Source organism: Eriocheir sinensis, chromosome 7 (assembly GCF_024679095.1).
Source record: "Eriocheir sinensis breed Jianghai 21 chromosome 7, ASM2467909v1, whole genome shotgun sequence".
In the NCBI taxonomy this organism is placed as follows: Eukaryota; Metazoa; Arthropoda; class Malacostraca; order Decapoda; family Varunidae; genus Eriocheir; species Eriocheir sinensis.
This window is the reverse complement of record NC_066515.1, coordinates 23,737,136-23,757,692: the sequence shown is the minus strand read 5'-3', so window position 1 is coordinate 23,757,692 and position 20,557 is coordinate 23,737,136. Positions and strand designations below refer to the sequence as shown.

Below are 20,557 nucleotides of genomic sequence, written 5' to 3'. Positions count from 1 at the left end.
AAGTCTGATTAAAAAAATACATGAACCTAAAATACAACCCTGAGTATACGTGACACCTGGGCTAAGTTGAAGCAAAGTGACAAAGGAAAAAAGTGACGTAAAAAATCCATACAGTTTGTCGCCTTTGTGTGAGCCGTGAAAAAAGAAAAGAAGAAAAGTCTGATTAAAAAAATACATGAACCTAAAATACAACCCTGAGTATACGTGACACCTGGGCTAAGTTGAAGCAAGGTGACAAACAAGCGAAAAATAACTGAGCGCTACACTGAAGAGCAATAGGTCATGCGTCTAAGGGGAAAAGATAGTGGCCTTGGACTTTACACACCTATAATACGACCTGACATATACGTGACACCTGGGGTAGGTTGAAGCACGGTGACAAACAAGCGAAGAATAATTAATCGCTACACTGAAGAGCCAAAAGTCATGCGTCTGAGGGGAAAAGAGAGTGGCTGGCCTTAACCTACAGTGGCCTTGGACTTTACACACCTATAATACGACCTGACATATACGTGACACCTGGGGTAGGTTGAAGCACGGTGACAAACAAGCGAAGAATAATTAATCGCTACACTGAAGAGCAATAGGTCATGCGTCTAAGGGGAAAAGAGAGTGGCCTTGGCCTTCCCACACCTATAACACTACCGACACCTGGGGAAAGATGAAGCAAGGTGACAAACACAAGCGAAGAACAATTGATCGCTACAGTGAAAAACTATGCGTCATGCGTGTGAGGGGAAGTGCAAGTGGCCTTGAACTTCACACACTAAGTGGATGACACTCTCCTGAACATCACTTTCCCAACATCCTGGAAACTTACTAACCAGACTAAATATCTTTCACAACACGTTAATGAAATAACTGACACGGCTAAAAAACATGATTCTATAAAAGGACACAAAAGCAATTAATGTCAACTGAATAATGAATAGAGAAAGAGTTCGCCAAGAGCGTCATTAAATCCTTAAGAACGTCATTATTCTTTCTTTGTGTGGGGTATTCATGTAGCTGTATTAACCTAGTTGTAGTAAACAGAGCGTGAACTACACTACACTACACTACACACACACACACACACACACACACGCACACAAGGATACCATTGACGCAACCGCAATAATTATGAACGCACAAGGCTGCCCACTGAGGAACAAGCTGTGTCTGCGTCAATGCAATGCCCGGGGAGTAAGGCTGCATGGGAATTTTGTGAATCAGAGCCGAGAACCCATTAGTTATTCCTAGGACAAGGCCATCTCGAGAGGAAACCATTAGGGAAATTTAACAAACGAATGCGGGTGGAGAGTAGTGGTAGTAGTAGTAGTAGTAGTAGTAGTAGTGGTGGTGGTGGTGGTGGTAGTAGTGGTAGTAGTAGTAGTAGTAGTGGTAGTAGTAGTAGTAGTGGTAGCAGTAGTAGTAGTAGTAGTAGTAGTAGTAGTAGTAGTAGTGGTGGTGGTAGTAGTAGTAGTAGTAGTAGTAGTAGTAGTAGTAGTCCCAAACCATCACCGAGTGCCGGAAAATAATACCCACATGCCGCCCAGATATTCAACCACCCTAACTTCAGCGCCTTCGTTCAAGAGGAGCACCGGGGGACAGCATGGGCCAGCCAAGCAACAGTCATATATCACGGAAGCCACTAACAATAAAATTCGCCTGCGTCACTAACGGGCTCGGTTCGCCCAAGAGGCCCCTCAAGAAAGCCTACAGGCTCTATAGGCAGCACATAAGAAAAAAAATTGTCTGTTTATTCATTACTATTATTATCATCGTTATTTTTATCACCATTAAGAAGAGTGTATCAGGTTTCAAGACACCTCTCCACCCGAAATTGACCTCTCTTTATTTTCGTCTATTATGGGAGCGGTGAGTAGCGGGCGCTTTTTTTTATTTTTTTGCACTCTTCTTATTGCCCTTGAGCCGTCTCTGTTGTAAAAAAAAAAAATAAATAAATAAAAACAAATAAAAAATCATCATTATTATTACGTGACGGGGTATCTTTCAACACTTCACCAGCCCACATGTTGGTTCGGGGTATCTGGCAACACACTCTCTAATGCTGGGTCATGAGCTTTAGCGGGCGTCAGTGTTTTTCATCTGGGCGGGACACAGTCACTGGGTTCTTCTCAACGGAACAACACCTCGGGCTATCCATCCACCCTCCTGTCCCTACGCAAGCTCCTCCCGTTGTGCATTTATAGGTAAGATATCGTTTTCCCGTGCTAATGATGGTATGGTAAGTCTTGTATTTTTTTTTTCCTTGTACATGTCAGCCTTTGTTGTATTTCATCATATGGTTTTCCACTTAATTCGTCATTTCCCGATTTCATCACTCACACATAAGCATTATTTTTCCGTATTTTTTAGTTATTCGCTTTCTTGGGAATATAATTCTCTCTCTCTCTCTCTCTCTCTCTCTCTCTCTCTCTCTCTCTCTCTCTCTCTCTTTCACACACACACACACCAAAATGAATGGAAAAAAAGGACGTGAGAAATGTTTGTCTAAGAACATTTCTAAATTTAACACATCCGCTGAAATGTTTTCTTCACGAGGAAAAGCTTCTGGTCTTCCTTTCTTCTTTCTCACCATGACTTAATAATGCTTTCACTTTTCCTTGATGAGAAACAAATTAAACGGTCTCGAGGTCCTTTGTTTTATTTATTTATATTTCTACGTGTTCGCCTATTTTTTTAGGGGCTCCATTTTATTCTTGGCTCATGATGCCCCCCGGAACTTATTCTTGATTCACTTGGACGGTTTCTTCTAGAGTCCGGGTTGATGGGTGGTCTTCAGGACAGCCAGCATGTGGGTAGTCGAAAATCTTAGGTGGTAGAGTAGAGATTCGAACCCGTGTAGTCCAGCACGCGGTGAATGCTGGGCCCGCACGCTAACCACTCAGCCACCGCCTACCCTAAATTATTGCTATTATTATTATTATTATCATTATTACTACTATATATTATGAAATAGAAACAACAACAGCGCTGCAAAATTTTCAAACAATCAGTCCTTTTAAAACTCAAGCAGCACAATGGTCCTCTAAATCTGTGGTTCTCAACGTTATTCCGAGTCAATGTTCAGCGATTCCTTTAAATATGTCGATTAAAATGGAAGTTTAGTCTGAAAATATAAATAAGTCAGCCCGAGGTGTTCCATACGAGGATTTCTGACTACTACAAGAAAACTCTATCATTTTGGCAGGAGTCTGGTACCCCCTAAAAATGTTCCCTCGCGTAGCCCTGACACGCGGAGTACCCCAAGGTGAGTCACAGGGAGGGACCCCGAATGCCCTGTGTGAGCTTACCAGATGTACAGTAATGACGGCTCAACCAAACTCTGAACTGGACTTGGGAACGATAAACGAACGAACACTTCCCTTAGACTTAGAGATTAGAATGAGGGGAGCAGCCCTATCGCTGTTACCCATACGCCCTGCCTTTGTTTACGCCAACACATGAGCCTGCCCCACACGCCACATCCTACTGTGTATTAGTAGAGGCAGCACTAAAGGCAGGAGTGGTGAAAGCAGTAATAGTAGTAATGGTAGCAGTAGCAGTAGCAGCAGTAGTAGTAGTAGTAGTAGTAGTAGTAGTAGTAACAAAAAAAACACCATAAAAACAAACAACAACTACTGGCCGCGGAGAGGTGTTCCCACGCCCTCGACCAAGAGCGTCCGCGGCCACACGTTTTTGTGAGCAGCAGAGACCAGCCAGGCCGAGGAACATACTGACTCAGCGCGGGACGTCATCGGCACTCGCTCACACGTAGAGGACGAGACCCCAATGCTGTGAGCTACATCAGTAACGTTACCTACGCAACCCGCTCCGCCTGCCTCCCTTCGCGTCGGCTAGGGGCTCAGTGAAAGCGACTCGGCATAAAGCTCAGGAAAAAAAGGCTTCTGTCTGGGGATCTTTCAGCGGTAAGGTGTCTGCGTGTCACTCGTACTTCACGGGAATGTCTTCTTTGATATTGTTCTACACGCTGTCCGAGGAGCGATTAGCGTTATGATATTTTTTTCCACTCCTGAGTTTGATAAAGTGACAATAACTAATAGTATCAGCACCGGTAGTAGTAGTAATAGTTAATAATAGTAGTATTAGTGGTGTTGGTGGTGGAAACAGTACTTGTATCGAGCACACACATCATATATTCCGAACTCCCTTATCACAAGTATATTATCAAGTTCCCATGAAGGCGTAATGTCATCAACAAAGAAGTCACACTTATCACAGGTTTCCAAGACGACGCGCACACCCACCCACCTCGGCCAGGCAAAGCAGGAACCGCCCCGCCGCGCCGCTGCAGTCCGTCATCACCTGCAGCCCTCCCCGCTAAAGAGCAACCTCCGTGGCTGATAAGAGAGCGACATTGTGCCACAGCCATTACCGATTATAGTCTGACTCACACACACATTCCTTCCCTCCCCCGCTCATTCACTCCCTACACTCTCTAGTTTCAATCAATCTCTCTCTCTCTCTCTCTCTCTCTCTCTCTCTCTCTCTCTCTCTCTCTCTCTCTCACACACACACACACACACACGCAACTGCAGTGCCAGCGATAGTGCGGATGATAAACAATGCCCAGCAGTGATAGTCTTAGCCCAAAGGGTCGTGGTACAGATTAGAACCTCGCCGCCATCCTCTAACTGCCCCCTTCACACCACCCTCCCTCTCCCTTTTGTCTCTATTTTTAGCTCTCCCAAACCACCACCCTCCCTCTCTCTCCCTCTAGCAAAGCCTATTTAGTATTAGTTTACTGTATTTTTAATTTGTATATTTTCAACCTAACGGCTACCATACATTAATGAACCTTTTACTACTATTATTATTATTATTATTACACACACACACACACACACACCGAGATAACAGGCCACAATCGCCGCTTTGGTCCTCTTTTTCCATAACACCTCCACTTTTTTTTTTCTTAACTGCATTACGAGAGACACTTGACATGCCTGGCTGATTCGCGTCTTTTTTTTTTTTTTTTTTTTTTTTGGAGGGGGAGGGGGAGGTACGTCTGGCCGCTACATACGAACACCTAAGACAGACAGACACTTGGCGCTTTATAACAACAACATGAAATCACCGTTTGGGCAGTCTGTCCTATCTATCTATCCGTACCTATCCTGTCTATCCTTGTCTATTCTATCTATCTATCCTTGTCTATCCTTCTCTATTCTATATATCCTCAACAAGCGTGAGAACAACCATCTAACCTAACCTAACTTAACCTAATCTATATCCTTGTCTATTCTATCTATCCTCAACAAGCGTGGGAGCAACCGTTTAACCTAGCCTAACTTAACCTAACCTATATCCTTGTCTATTATATCTATCCTTGTCTATCCTAACCTAATCTATCCTTGTCTATTCTATCTATCCTCAAAAAGCGTGGTAACAACCGTCTAACCCGACCTAACCTAACTTAATTAACCTAACCTAACTTAACCTAACCTATATCCTTGTCTATTATATCTATCCTTGTCTATCCTAACCTAATCAATCCTTCTCTATTCTATCTATCCTCAACAAGCGTGGTAACAACCGTCTAACCCAACCTAACCTAACTTGGCCTAACCTATCCTTGTCTATTCTACCTATCCTTGTTTATCCTTCTCTATTCTATCTATCCTCAAAAAGCGTGGGAACAACCGTCTACTGTTTCCCACGGCGGACCATCCAATCTCATGCCCAACGGTCGGGGAGGAGAGCTAAGGCCGGTATTGTTAAACGCTCCCTTCTCTTGCATCCATCATTTCTAAAGGCAAAATAAGAGGTCAAACGCGTCTCCATGGGTGTTTCTTTACGTTCACGGTACAGAGGAAGGGTCACACTACCACCAGGGTCATAAAACTACCCTTGGAAATGCCAGCAAATCCCACGAAAGCCTTGTTAAATGTATGTATTAGGGCGCTGGAATGTTTAAAGAATATGACCCTCTTCCTCTCCCTCCCACAGAACGCCCGGGACAATGGACAAGGCACGAGTCACGGTACACGAGGGAGACGGGGACTTTGATTTCGAGGAGTATCTGCGGTGAGTGTTTTTCAAGACTTTTAAGGATGATATACCCCCCCCCCCCCATATATAATCAACGTTACCAGACTATTTTCTTTTTTTTATTACAACAAGGGAGACAGCTCAAGGGCACAAAAAGGAAACAATAATAAAAAAGCCCGCTACTCGCTGCTCCTAGAAAAAAAAAAAAGAATCAAAAGAGGTGGCCGAAAGAGAGGTCAATTTCGGGAGGAGACTATCGTACTCTGCCTCCTATGTTTGCCGATTTCCGCCCCAAAAACTGCTTTCATAACCCCAATAAACTTTTTTTTTACAGCAAAGGAGACAGATCAAGGGCATAAAAAAAAAAAAAAAAAAAAAAAAAAAAAAAAAAAAACCAATAAAAAAAGCCCGCTACTTACTGCCCCTAAAAACAATTAGAGAGGAGTTGCCCGAAAGGAAAGTCAAGTGGCCGAAAAAGAAGTCAACTGCCTTATGTGGTTATCGTTTAAATGGTTAATATTATTGGCGCTTCTTGATAACAGTTATGGGCCAGACACCGGTAAACACGCGGCTCTGAGTACGATAATCTGGCAACCGTGTCCATAATAGATGATGCATAAACTGATCACAAATGCGTTGATGTATGTATTATGAAATGGTTTGCGTGAGTGATGATTTTTTTTCTACTTATTTTTCTCGCCTTTAAGAAACATGATCCCCGCAGCTACCGGGTTAAGGATCGCGACACTGCGGACTTTTGTTTTCTTTCTTTCTTGTTTGTTTGTTTGTTTGTTTGTTTGTGTCCTACCGTAAGTGCTTTTCAACGTCGTGACACCGCAGGCTTTTCCGTTTTCTTTCATTGTGGGTTTTTTTCTTCTTTTGTTTTTTGTTTGTTTTGTTTCCCTTGAGCTGCCTAATTTATCGTAAAAACAACAATAAGACAAATGAAAGTGGATAGGAGGCGTATTAACTAAATGTTCTTATGTTCTTAACTATAACCAGAATAAACTTATGAAAAAGGGTATTATGAGATAGTCTTGTTTGTAGATCGTATGCGTTTACTTTCCTGTATTATCACTATCTATCTATTTATCTATCTATCTATCTATGTCTATTTATGTATCTATCTATCTATCTATCTATATATGTCTATTTATCTATTTATCTATCTGTCTCTATCTATCTATGTCTATCAATCTATCTATCTGTCTCTCTACCTATCTATCTATATGTCTATTTATCTATCTATCTATGTCTATCTACCCGTCTCTCTGCCTCAGGTATTCGCTCTCCTCCTCGGCCCTGGATGGCAGTCTCCCCGATGACCAAGACTTGATGGGGATGAACAATGAGATCATCAGTACCCAGTTAGCCAGATCCGGCGGATACGAGAGGGACCTGGGGGGCATCATCACTGAAATGAGTACCCGGTATGCCCAGGTGTACGAGAGCCTCGACCTGGGTGAAGGCAGTGATGATTCTGGAACGGGTGACGATGAAGAGGGAAGCCCGATGGATGAGGCAGAGGATGGCGACGAAACCGAGGAAGATGACGAAATGGATGAAGAAGAAGAAGAGAAAGAGGGAGATGATAATGATGAGGAGATGGACCTGAACAACAACGTGAACTAAAAAAAAAATCGAGGACTGGATTGGATTTCATTGGTTGAGGAAAAGTATAATGAATTTAGCCATAACTCTTTTTGTGTGTGTGTGTGTGTGTGTGTGTGTGTGTGTGTGTGTGTGTGGTGATGTATAGATATCTAGATAGTTTGATAGATAGACAAGCATACATGGATAGTTAGATAAAAATATGTTGTGTAAACAGATAAATAAAGATAGATAGATAGATATAGATTGATATACAGATAGATAGGTAGATGAATATAAAAACAAAGCTGTACAGATAGATAAATAGATAGATAAAGATATAGATACAAAGCTATAGATGGAAATACAGATACAGATAATCTTTTCTGTGTCCGAGTTTCTGTGAAGGAAGCAGAGTGTGCACGAAGGCGTTAAGTGTACACATGCTCAAGTTGAGGTTGTGAATAATGCATTGGAATTTTTTTTATCCCTCTCAATTACTTGCACGCAGCGTTATATATATCTGCACTTTTATCTGTATTCCAATTTTTTATACCTTTGACTAATAAAACTGTCATTGTTATCATTATTATTATTAGTATTAGTATTAGTATCATTATCATTATTATTATTATTATTTTATGTTTTAACGCTTAACACTACATGCGTTTACAAAATGCTGAACGACTACTTTCTGCTAAATTACCCTTTTTTTACGCATATTCGTCATGTACATTTTCTCTCCTTGCTTATTTGTGTCTGACACGCATAGCTATTTCCCATTTTAACTCCACTCTCATTCTGCTGACTCATCATTTTTTTTTTTCAGTATACTCACTATGCACATTTTCCTATGCTTGTTTGTCTCCACCACATTTGTTTCCCATTTTTCCTCCACTCACTAACCCCTCATAGTGTCCTTTCCTCCACTCACACTGCTCCCGCTCGCTTCTCGTCACACTGGCTGCGTTCGCCCCAATTCCATCACGTTCGCGTGCATCAAATCTATCATTCTCAACAAAATAGTTAACATTCTTTTAGTCATGTCCTTTTCTCCTTCATATTTTCCCTCACATCCTGACTGAGTTCCACGACTTGCCATCGCTTGGGAAAAGAAGGACGGACAAAGACTCCACCGTAAAATAACAGGGGAAGTCCGAGAGGATAGAGTATAAAAATAACCCGCAAGGAAGAGAGAGGCACAGTCAGAAGCGGGGAGCAGCGCAGGCAGTGTGGCGGGCGATGCGAGCGGCGGTAGCTGGCAACTGGCGGCATACGTGTGGGAGGCAGATAGCCCTGCCCTGCCTCACATCAGTCGGTCGCTAAGCTAGATACTGTGTGTAGCTCACCACTCGGCGTCCTCATCACCAGCACGGTAAGACAGAAGCAGTGACATAGTATGATGGGAAGGGGTGTCGCTGCTCCATACCGGGGACTTGATGGTTAGCAATAAGTGACACATTAGTTGCTATCCCATTTATGATTTTCTATTGATTTAGTTGTTTTGACTAGAAACGTTCAAGCAAAAACGTTTCTAAAAACGTTTGTTTGTATCACGAATGAAACTTGTGTATAATAATCGTGTGCCGAGATGAAATTCAGATCTTTGTCACAGGAACACCTTGAGTGGAAACGAAAAACATTGGTGGGGAAAATTGCGAGTTTAATTTCAGGTGATGATTACGTGACAGTGACCCTTCCGAAACACACGAGCGATGGCTTGGTGCTAACATATTGATGTTGGCGAGGGTCGTTCTTAAGCGACAGCTAAAGAACATGGAACGCCAACTCTTTTCATTTCGGTGGCTACAAAGTGAGAGGAGCGGTAGAGGCATGAGGTGAGGGCAGGCAGGTGACAGGCACAGGTGTTGAATAATTATACCTTATGAAAGGGACACCCGTTGAAGATAAAACATAACAGTGATTCCGTCAATAATACCGAATACGAATAATCATTCATAGTCACTGGCGTGCACTGGCGCTACAGGCGATGGGGAAAAAAAAGACTTCTGTGAAGAAAGGAAACATTTTAAGGATATATTGTTCATGACAATATTCTCTTGACCTTCAACGCCACCACCAAAAATAAGATATAGTTTTTCACCCCCTTCAGCTCAAGACTCTTCCGCCCATTCGTGACTCCTCAGCGACAAGGAACATTCTCTGCTGCGCGGAGTTAATCAACTTGGAATAATAGAGTTGCGACGCTCCTCACGGAATGAGTGAGCAGCACTAAGTGATCAAACACTACCCGAGAATCTTAAGCTTATGGAATTCGAACTCTTTAGGACATGGCTTTTATCTGAAAACATAAGCTTGATTGAAAAAAAAAAATTTTTTTGAAGATCGCTTCGAAATTTTCTTGGCACATTAATGGACGCATTCTTTTTCAAAATTTAGCGAAGAAAACATAGCGGGGAATCTCCACGAACAAATAACCTGCCACAAAGGGCCACAATGGCGAATTTTCCCCCATTTTAGCAAAGAAAAGACAGCGGGGAATCCTCGCCAACATACATAGCTGCCACCAGAAGCAACAGTGCCACATTTCCCCGACCAATTTAGAAAAAAAAAGGTAGCGGAGGATTTTCACGAACATATCCGTACACCTCTTACAAAAGACAACACTGCCGATTGTTTGTTTTTTCCCTTTTTTTAGCAGAGAAATGACAGCGAGTTTTCACGAACACACACACCTGCCACAAAAGGGATCACTGCCACACCTCGCCCCGTTGCAAATCCCGTGCTGCAACATTGACCCTCCCTTTAAACCTTGGTGAGGAACCGCCATTACGCTGGGTCTGCAATTCCCCGCCGCCATGTTTTGTTTATCTCCCGTCTCCCCCTGACCGTCGACACCCCATCCAGGCCGTGCGGACCAGAGGCCTCTCCCTTGTGTGTTGTACGCCCCCACGCTGGCCCGCAGGGTGCACAGGAGTCCCAAGAGTCCAGTGGCATCAACGGAGGTCAAGGAAAGAACAGCTAATAGGCAATATTCATCAAGAGTGGAAAGTGAGTGATGAGTGACGCGGAGGACACCTTTGCCTTCGTCCCTCCACACACACTGCCATGGAACTCTCAGGGCCATATCCTTGAACATCTCGGCGCCCAAGCACACCCAAGGCTTTCGTATAGGATTTCTGGGTAGTTTCATCGGTTGTATTATGGCCCTGGTGACAGTTTGACCATTTTCTGTAGCTTCCATGACCCGTAGAAAACACTTTTGAACTCGACTAATCTCCTTTTCTGGCATTGGAAGTAGTTGATTTGAGAGGAGCAGGCGTGTGAGAAGACCTTGATCGATATTATAAGACACTTTCGGTTCTCACATCTATTTCTAAAGGTCAAAGAAGGGGTCAGTCGGGTTCTAGTGAGTGTTTCTTCAAGTTCATGGTACAGAAGGGTGATTTTTTTTTTTTTTACAGCAGAGGAGACAGTGCAAGGGCGTTAAAAAAAATAAAAAAATAAAAATAAAACGCTACTTACTCTACTCCTAAATAGAGTAAACTACAACCAGAGTCATAAAACTACTCCTGGAAATGCCCACAACTCCTATATACGGAAGTCTTGTCCTTGTGTCACAGTCATGATACAGAGAAGCAGGGAGCGCTTCCACGAAATAACAGTGCCATCGATTTTCTTTACTGGCAACAGGCTAAAAAAAATAAAAATAAATGATGGCATGAACGAATAATCAGTCAGAGGAATTCCAAGGCCAATGTAGAGAAAGGTGTTTGAGGTGTGTGGGTTAATTGCTGTTCTCCCTATGATCTCCCTATTATTTTTTTTCTTTTGTTTTTTCCTTTAGATGGACGAAAACACACAAGACGATTATTACCCGGACACAGCAGCAGCGTAAGTTACGTTTTTTTTTAGTTCGATTTTTTTTTTCATTTCCATCTCTTAATATTTATCTATCTCAGTCACGACCAATCTATTCATCAACCTATTTCATCCACGACCTGCCTATCAATCTATCACAGTCAGGCCTATCCATTTATCTCTTTCTTAGTCAAAGCAGCAGCGTAAGTTACATTTTTTTATAGTTCGATTTTTTTTTCATTTCCATCTCTTAATATTTATCTATCTCAGTCACGACCAATCTATTCATCAACCTATTTCATCCACGACCTGCCTATCAATCTATCACAGTCAGGCCTATCCATTTATCTCTTTCTTAGTCATGGCCTACCTACCTACATACATACATATCTGTCTATCAATGTTATGCCTTCTTCTCCATTGCAGGACCGCTATTACCTTCTCCCCAGAAATCAACACGGATGATGACATCGTTCCCGTTTACTCTCCACAACACCGTTCACAATTGTACCTGAGCAATAACCCACCGACTGTCTCTCATGACCGAGTTCAAGATTATGACCCATACTACCCTACTGGTCACTCGATACCCAGCCAGCACCCTAACGTGACTGGGGCGAGAGACACAGGAAGATACCGGCCTCAGACCCCTGTAACTATGGCAGAGAGCTCATCGCCACACCTGTTGCAGCCGCCCTACTTCCAAGGTGAGGCTGAGATGAGGCTTGTTGGTAGTTTTTTGAGGAGCAAATGTGTGGGGAATGAATTGTGGGGTGATTGGTTTTTTTTTTTAATAGAGGAAGCAGTTCAAGGACAAAAATAAGAATAAAAAGGAAACAATACTGAAAAAAAAAAACCGCTAATCACTGCTCCTGTTGTTGTTGTTGTTACTGCTGTTGTTATTGTTGAAGGTGATGGTGGTGGTAGTGAACAATGTGACATGATACTTATAATGGTTGTGATGACTATGATGACAGAAGTAGTGATAAAAGAAATAACAAAAACAGTAACGGTGATGATACTAATACTAATAACACAAAAGCAACAGCAGGAACAGCAACATAAACACCAACAACAAGATTACTACCACTAATAATAATAATAATAATAATAATAATAATAATAACCACACTCACGGAAAAAGTTGCTGCTTGATGTTTCATAGTTTTCTTGCCCCAGTGTTCAATGATGATCTGCGAAGAAATTAAAATCATCTATCTCAAACATGAAAAACTGATGCAAAGTTGTAGCTCATATTTTGCAACGAAAAAAAGATCTGCTGTTTCAGTTATAACGTATTAAGACTGTGTGCTTGCTGTGCGTGAGTGTTATTGTTGTTGCTGTTGTTTTTATTGTTGATGGTGTTCTTATTGGTGGTGGTGATGTTAATATATAAAAATAAGAAAATACACATTACTACTACTACTACTACTACTACTACTAATAATAATAATAATAATAATAATAATAATAATAATAACAACAATGTCACGATAAAAAGGATTAACACTCCACGCCTTCTCTCTGCAGGTCACCCCCGCCTTGGCATGGAGCAGAGGGCCGGGGGGGTCAGACTTCCCTCTCCCAACAACCGCCAGCCTCCAGAGGGCGGGCGAAGGTCCGGGCGAAGGTCCCTTCGAGCCCGCGCCGCCCAACGCCAGCGCGGGCAGCAGCAGGGGCGTGGCGAGGAGGCCCCCTTCCCCCGCCACCAAAGGGACACTGATAGACTCACTGCCGATAGACTCACTGACTCCTATTTCACATATAAATCAGACTGGCAAAAGTGACTCTCTCTCTCTCTCTCTCTCTCTCTCTCTCTCTCTCTCTCTCTCTCTCTCTCTCTCTCTCTCAGGGGGGGGTGGACAATCGTGCAAGATAAACACCTCCCCTTGTCTTGATCTCTCACCCCTCAAAGCACACACACACACACACCTTTCTCTCTCCTCTTACACTATATTATCATTAAGACGCCTATGGAATCCGCCAGAAGGAACCCCACGAAACACAAGGACGGCTCCACATACAAAGTTGACAATAATCATTAGACTAAGACCGGCAGTGCCTTCATGGGAGGGTGTGCGCGTGTGCCCGTTGAGTCGCGGAGGTGAGGATGATCCTCGGCGTCCTGCGGCAGGCGTGGGCAGAGCGCGGTGCTATGGGGCTGTTACTACACAACTGTTACTGTGTTAGCGTGGCTGTGCCGGGGGGGAGGGGGGGGAGGTTCCCGCGTGCTAGAAATGTCGTAAAGCTTTAGTGTTAGTTTCACTCAGTTTTTCGTTATAGTATTCAAGATTGCACCCATCATTCGTTTTCTCATTTTTTCAAGAGTTCATCAAACCAATCAATTTATTAGCCAGGAATACTTTTAAAGTTCATTTTGACAAATCATATATTACAGTATTTTTTTAAATATTAACGAGATCAACTTTTATATGCACTATCAAGTTATGTATCCAAAATAAAACAAATACATATTTAGCAAAATTACTGAGTTCGTTATCAATATTATTATCTTGTGTAAGTCTATAAATGTAGACATACTTAGAGATTTTGTATTGATTTTTATCAATAAAACGAAAATTTAAGCATTTCTTTAAACTTTTCCCAATCATAATTTTTATTTATGTATGTGCCAAGGAAACAATCTGGAAGACCTTCGACGACATGGTGAAACGTGAAAATTTAAAGAGAAAGAGAACAAACAGGGGGAGAGTCGAAGAGGGAATGGAAGAAAGAAAGGAAGACATGGAGACGATAAAGGAAAGTGAAGGAAGCAGAATGAGCCGTGAAAACATAAGCAGAGGAAAAGAACGAAGAGGGAATGGAAGAGAGAAAGAAAGACAGAGAAAAGGTAAAGAGGAAGGAGAGTGGAGAAATCTGACCGAGGTAAAAGGTATAGAGTGAATCGAGTAAAAATAGGCAGAGGAAGAGAACGAAGAGGGAATGGAAGAAATAAATAAATGGATACGATAAAGTGGAGAAAATCTGACTGAGGTAAAAAGTATAGAGTGAATTGAGTAAAAAGAGAACGAAAAGGGAGTGGAAGAGAGAAAGGAAGAAATGGATGCGATATAGAGAAGAATGGAGGAAACAGAACAAGGTAAAATCAGAGGAAGAAAACGAGGAGGGAATGGGAGAGAGAAAGTAAGATGGAAACTTTAGTGGAGAAGAGGGAGAAAGAAATGAGTAAAAAGTGAAAATAATAAAAAGAAAGGGAACGAAGATGGAAATAAAAGGGAGAAAGGAAGACAGTGAAAATCTAAATAAAAAGAAAAAAGAAAAGGAATACACGAGACAATAAAGAGAATGGACGAAACATAATGACCAGTGAAAACATGAAAAGAGGAAGAGGGCACACGGAGAGGGGTCAAAGGTCATCTCTGTAAGGCGACACAACAAGACACCAGCGCTGAGGTAGTGGCTTCTGATGATCCTGAGAAGGGGGGAGGAGCCTCGAAGACACACACACACACACACACACACACACACAAACACACACAAAGTTCCAGACAGTTTATACGCAAAAAATGTCACCTTCTAACCTTCTGAACAAACAAGAATTATTTTTTTACAGCGAGGGAGGAACCTCAAAGGCAAGAAACAAAATCAGCCGCAAATGAGCTCGCTAAACGAAGCTCCCGATCATAGAAAAAAGAGCATGTCAGAAGTGAGATCAGTTCCGGGTGCAGAGGTGACTTGGTCCTAACGCCGTCATCCCTTACGAGAAATGATGCCACGACACAGAAAAGCACAACGGTTTCAAAATTTGTGTTGCCATGTTTGTATTACTGAAGATGTGATGATTTTAAAGCCGTCCAGTGATACATAGATTAGTGTGACATTATATTACTGGAGGAAAAGGGAAGTGCGTGAGATATGAAACCAATTATCACCGAAAGTTTAGGTGAATATAAATCTTTGTCCCCGTCTCTGTTTCTTCCTTACTCGGCATTTCCGCTGTGATAAAATGATAACAGCTACACACACACACACACACACACACACACACACACACACACACACACACACACACACACAGTTATAGACAGTTTATACTAAAAAATTGTCTCCTTAGTTACACCTTCAATACCATTACTAGATATATTTTTTTCAACAGCTTATCATCCAGAAATATTGGTGTAGCAGTACCAATGATAAGATCTACACACACACACACACACACACACACACACACACACACACACACACACGTCTATCAGTGGGTGATGCTGCTCATTGCTAATTTCGGCAGCTCGTCACACCATCTCCGGGAAATCATGACATAACGCCTCCTCCCTCCTTACATCAGCTCCCCCCCGCCCCCCAACCCGCCCACCCTCCCCCCGCCGTTCATTGTGACACTAACTTCCGTCTTCTTCCCGCAAAGCCCCCCCACCCCCACCCCCCGCCCCGTCAGTTCCCTGGCACCTTCCTGGAACCTAGCGACAAGCACTTTTTTTTTTCTCTCTTGCATGAATTTATCTTTTATGCGTTCTTATGTTCTTTTGTCGTGAGGTTTGAGTGTCCCTTTTTTTTTCCAATGCTTCCATTATGTCACTTCCTTCCTGTCTGTGTCTTCAGAAGGTGTAACTGACATATTCCCCACTTGCCATTTCTCTCTCTCTCTCTCTCTCTCTCTCTCTCTCTCTCTCTCTCTCTCTCTCTCTCTCTCTCTCTCTCTTTTCCCCCCCCCCAGGATGCGTGAGGCCTTGGACCACCTGGAATCGCCGCCGCTGGAGCATGTCTGGCGGCGGGACAGCCGGACGCACCAGCAGGATGAAGATCATGCTGCAGCGGAGGGCACGGCGGAACATTGCAGGGCTTGACGCGACGTGACTCGACGCTTGCTTGCCCTGCGACACACAGGAACACACACACACACACACACACACACACACACACACACACACACACACACTTTTGTAGATCACGGTGAAAATGATAATGATGATAATGATGATGGTAATGGTGGTGATAATGGTGATGATAATGGTGACGGTGGAGTGGTGGCACTACGCCTGCTGCCACTGAGTCAACATCGTTACCTGTAGAGTACGGTGCACGTGCAGCTTTTACGGCCGACTGTCCTGTTGCTGGACGTGAAGAAATGATGACTAGCAATGAAAAAAAATAATATTGAAGCTATAATAATAACGACAATAATAAAGGGGAAGGATAAGCATAAGCATAAGAATTCCAATGATAACAAAATAAATAATAATAATAATAAGAAGAAGAAGAAGAAAACAATTATAATAATCATATATGAGAAGTAAAATAATATTACACAATAATTTTATTAATAACAACATAAATAGTAGAAATATTAAAAGTAGAAATAGTAGTAGTAGTAGTAGTAGTAGTAGTAGTAGAAGTCTGTGCTAGTGTCATTATTATACATAAATGTTATCATTATTATGATCAGTATTTATTTTTATCATTACTAATGGGCTCACTTGCAAAGTATCAAAATTTGCTGATGACACAAAAATTGCTAGTAAAGTAACTGCGATACTCGACGAAGAAGCTTTACAATCAGATATAGATCGACTTGCACGTTGGGCCAATCAATGGCAAATGAAATTTAACGTTGACAAATGTAAAGTGTTGCACATCGGAAAAAATAACAATCGCGTTCGGTACGTAATGAATGGCCAACAACTTTCTGCAGTAAGTAAAGAAAAGGATCTTGGAATCACTATATCAAGCGATTTAAAGCCCGGTAAGCATTGTTCAGAGGTAGTTAAAACTGCAAACAAATTGGTTGGCTTCATCGGACGAGTCTTTAATAATAAATCGGAAAAAGTAATATTAAAACTGTATAATTCGTTGGTTCGACCCCGTCTAGAGTACTGTGTACAGTTTTGGTCTCCCTACTACAGAAAAGACATAGAAAAGTTGGAACGGGTCCAACGAAGAGTAACAAAGATGATTCCTAGGTTGAGAAATTTGTCATATGAACAAAGGCTTAAAGAAGTAAATTTATTCAGCCTATCAAAACGAAGAATGCGAGGCGATCTAATAGAAGTGTTTAAAATGTTTAAAGGATTCAGTGATATTAATGCGGAAGATTACTTTACAATTGATCGATCAAATAGAACAAGAAGAAATCACAATTTGAAGATAAGTGGTAAAAGATTCTCGTCGCACGAAGCTAAACACTTCTTCTTCAATCGAGTTGTTAATGTTTGGAACTCTCTACCTTGTGATGTCGTTGATAGTACAACAGTTACGGCCTTCAAGAATAGATTAGACAAGTGTTTTGAATCCAACCAGCAACTTATATATTACTCATTGTCGTAATAACGTTAAGTTCTTTCGAATACTGGTGTCCTTGTCCGCTTTTATCGCCCGGTTAGTGGTAGCAGTAATGGTAGTTCTTTCCTCTTTCCTACATAAATTCCATGCAGTTTTTCCATGCTGCATGGTTCTTTTTCCTTTCCGGCCAGCTTTGGCTGGAGGGATGGGGGGGTGGGGAGGAGCCTTCGTCTTTGCTGTCCTTCATCTTCCACCTTTGATTAGATAGTTAGTGTAGCTTGTCACAAACAACCTCGTAAGGACCAATAGGTCTGCTGTTGTTTGTTCTTCCTTTGTGTTCTTCTTATTATTATTATTATCATTATTATTATTACAATAATATGAGATTGTCATGGAATATGCCAAGGAACTCCATAATTCAGAAGAGTACATTGTTCCTTCGTTAGGAGTACACACGTCACTGACATCCACATGCATTTCTAAGTGTATATATGCATACTTTTTATCTTGACACTAATCCCGTGTTTGAGGGATGTAATAATAATAATAATAATAAATGGTTTATTCATTTGTAGGCAGCCATAAGGCTGAAAATACACAAAAGTGTGTGTGTGTGTGTATGTGTGTGTGTGTGTGTGTGTGTGTGTGTGTGTGTGTGTGTGTGTGTGTGTGTGTGTGTGTGTGTAATTCACCTCTTGGTCTGCTGCGGGTCTCTCTCGAGACAGCCAGCCGTTCCCCTACGGAAGAGTACAGAGCTCATAGTACCGATCTTTGGGTAGGACTGAGACCACTCACACACAACACACCGCGACAACGAGGTCACAACTCCTCGCCTTACGTCGCGTACCTACTCACTGCTAGGTGAACAGGGGCTACACGTGAAAGAAGATAAACCCAACTTATCTTCATCCGGCCGGGGAATCAAACTCCGGTCCTTCTGGTTGTGAGGCAGACGCTCTATCCACTGAGCTACCGGGCCGTGTGTGTGTGTGTGTGTGTGTGTGTGTGTGTGTGTGTGTGTGTGTGTGTGTGTGTGTGTGTGTGTGGTTCGTGATTATGTGGGTGACCAGCAAGGTTAACGCCGAGACTACGATAATAATGTTATCTTCCGCTTCCCGGAACATGTGTGTAATCAATCACCACGGCCTGATCACTGGTTGGACTCGTAATCGCCAGCAGGTACCCTCCCGACATGAGCAAGTGCTCTTATATAGTCGATCTATGGGTACTGCCAGGACCTCACACACCACACACCCCATCCCCCTTACTCAAGAGGGGACAGTAACCATTCCAAGTCAACGGAAAGAATCAAGCCTGAGAGGGCCGAACTGCCGCCCTGTCAGGCTGTGAAGCCTTGCAGCGCAGCGCTCTAACCAGTTGCGCTACGGAGTGTGTGTGTGTGTGTGTGTGTGTGTGTGTGTGTGTGTGTGTGTGTGTGTGTGTGTGTGTGTGTGTGTGTGTGTGTGGTGAGTCCGAGTCCCTCCGGTGCAAGATGACAATTTATAACCATCACCGAGTGGCGGGCCATCACCCACGCGCTGCCCAGATCTTCAACAGACCCGAACTTCAGCGACTTCGTTCAAGTGGAGAAACAGGGTGGGGAGCATGGACCAAACAAGCGTCATAAATCACGGAAGCTACTATAAATAAAATTCGCCTGCGCCACAAACGGGTTGGGGTCGTCCAGAAGACCCCCCAAGAAAGCCAATCGGCGTCATAGGCAGCACATAAAAATAAATAAATATATAAATAAATCGTAAACTACCTCACCTCACTATTTTCACCTTAACTCATGATTAAGATGACTATTCTGAGATAATAATTGTTGTATACTGCCTCAACTTTGTACATACTCCTTGCACTCTCATGCTGCCGCCCTCCTGTTAACGTGATCTTGCACACTGCGTTTTCCAGAGCAAGAAACACCACTGAACTGTTGCACCACATCCCCTACCACATGGATAACGTGTGTGTGCACATAAATTCATATCATGCGTGTGTGTGTGTGTGTGTGTGTGTGTGTGTGTGTGTGTGTGTGTGTGTGTGTGTGTGTGTGTGTGTGTGTGTGTGTTTGTCTGTTCTTTTATTCATCCGCACTTTTCCCATCGCCATTAATCGATGTTTCTTTATTCCTGATGCCGACGCTGCTGGAACTATTGAAAAAAAAAAAAAAAAAAGCTCTTCGTTCTCCAGTGTGCTTCACTGGACAGTTATCCTGCGGCCTCTCTTTAATGTAGGAGTATGTTTTGCAGATTCCTATAATACAAATCTCCTGTCCCCTCAACCCTCTCACCAACGAGCCTCACGCTGCCAGGAGCCTTTTATCCCGTCCATTAGTAAATCACTTCAATACAATAATTTCCCGCATTCTTTTAAACATTCACTATCGGACATCCGCCTCTGGGCCGTATTACAAGTCAAACCCAAGAAGTTTCGGGTCCCTACAAAGGTCGGTTTAGGGGCTGTATTACAAGTCCAATCCAAGAAGTTTCGGGTCCCTACAAAGGTCGGTTTAAGGGCTGTATTACAAGTCAAACCCAAGAAGTTTCAGGTCCCTACAAAGGTCGGTTTAGGGGCCATACTACAATTCCAATTCAAGAAGTTTCGGGTCCCTACAGAGGACAGTTTAGGGGCCATACTACAAGTCCAATTCAAGAAGTTTCGGGTCCCTACAGAGTTATTCATCCCGAACTCTGTAGGGACCCGAAATTTCTCGGATTGGACTTGTAGTATGGCCCATAAACTGACCTTTGTAGGGACCCGAAACTTTGACTTGTAACACGGCCCTCTCTTCCAAGCGTTGTCATTCGGCTTCGTTGTGCCTCTCATTTCTAATTTCGAAGTAAACTTTCCGAGGACTTCCTGATTCAAGCACGCCACCTTCTGAACG

General features: G+C 42.7%; 3 protein-coding genes across 8 annotated transcripts in view; 2 read left to right on the top strand and 1 right to left on the bottom strand.

The window, feature by feature from the left end:
• LOC126995123 (angiotensin-converting enzyme-like) overlaps window positions 1-20,557 on the bottom strand; it is a 65,238-nt gene that overhangs the window by 12,652 nt on the left and 32,029 nt on the right. For 4 of the 6 annotated variants that reach the window (XM_050854408.1, XM_050854414.1, XM_050854402.1 and 1 more), the window contains one exon: window positions 12,546-12,602. The exons of the other annotated variants lie outside the window; for them this stretch is intronic. The gene's annotated coding sequence lies outside the window, so the exon portion shown is untranslated. The remainder of the gene's footprint in view (window positions 1-12,545; window positions 12,603-20,557) is intronic. 6 annotated transcript variants of the gene reach the window in all.
• On the top strand, window positions 2,078-8,174 carry LOC126995145 (uncharacterized). Its single transcript, XM_050854422.1, has 3 exons — window positions 2,078-2,195; window positions 5,956-6,033; window positions 7,278-8,174. The coding sequence occupies exons 2-3, from the start codon at window positions 5,969-5,971 to the stop codon at window positions 7,627-7,629; spliced, it is 417 nt and encodes a 138-aa protein (XP_050710379.1). The 5' UTR covers window positions 2,078-2,195; window positions 5,956-5,968; the 3' UTR covers window positions 7,630-8,174.
• On the top strand, window positions 8,774-13,994 carry LOC126995142 (uncharacterized). Its single transcript, XM_050854419.1, has 4 exons — window positions 8,774-8,962; window positions 11,396-11,442; window positions 11,836-12,116; window positions 12,940-13,994. The coding sequence occupies exons 2-4, from the start codon at window positions 11,396-11,398 to the stop codon at window positions 13,194-13,196; spliced, it is 585 nt and encodes a 194-aa protein (XP_050710376.1). The 5' UTR covers window positions 8,774-8,962; the 3' UTR covers window positions 13,197-13,994.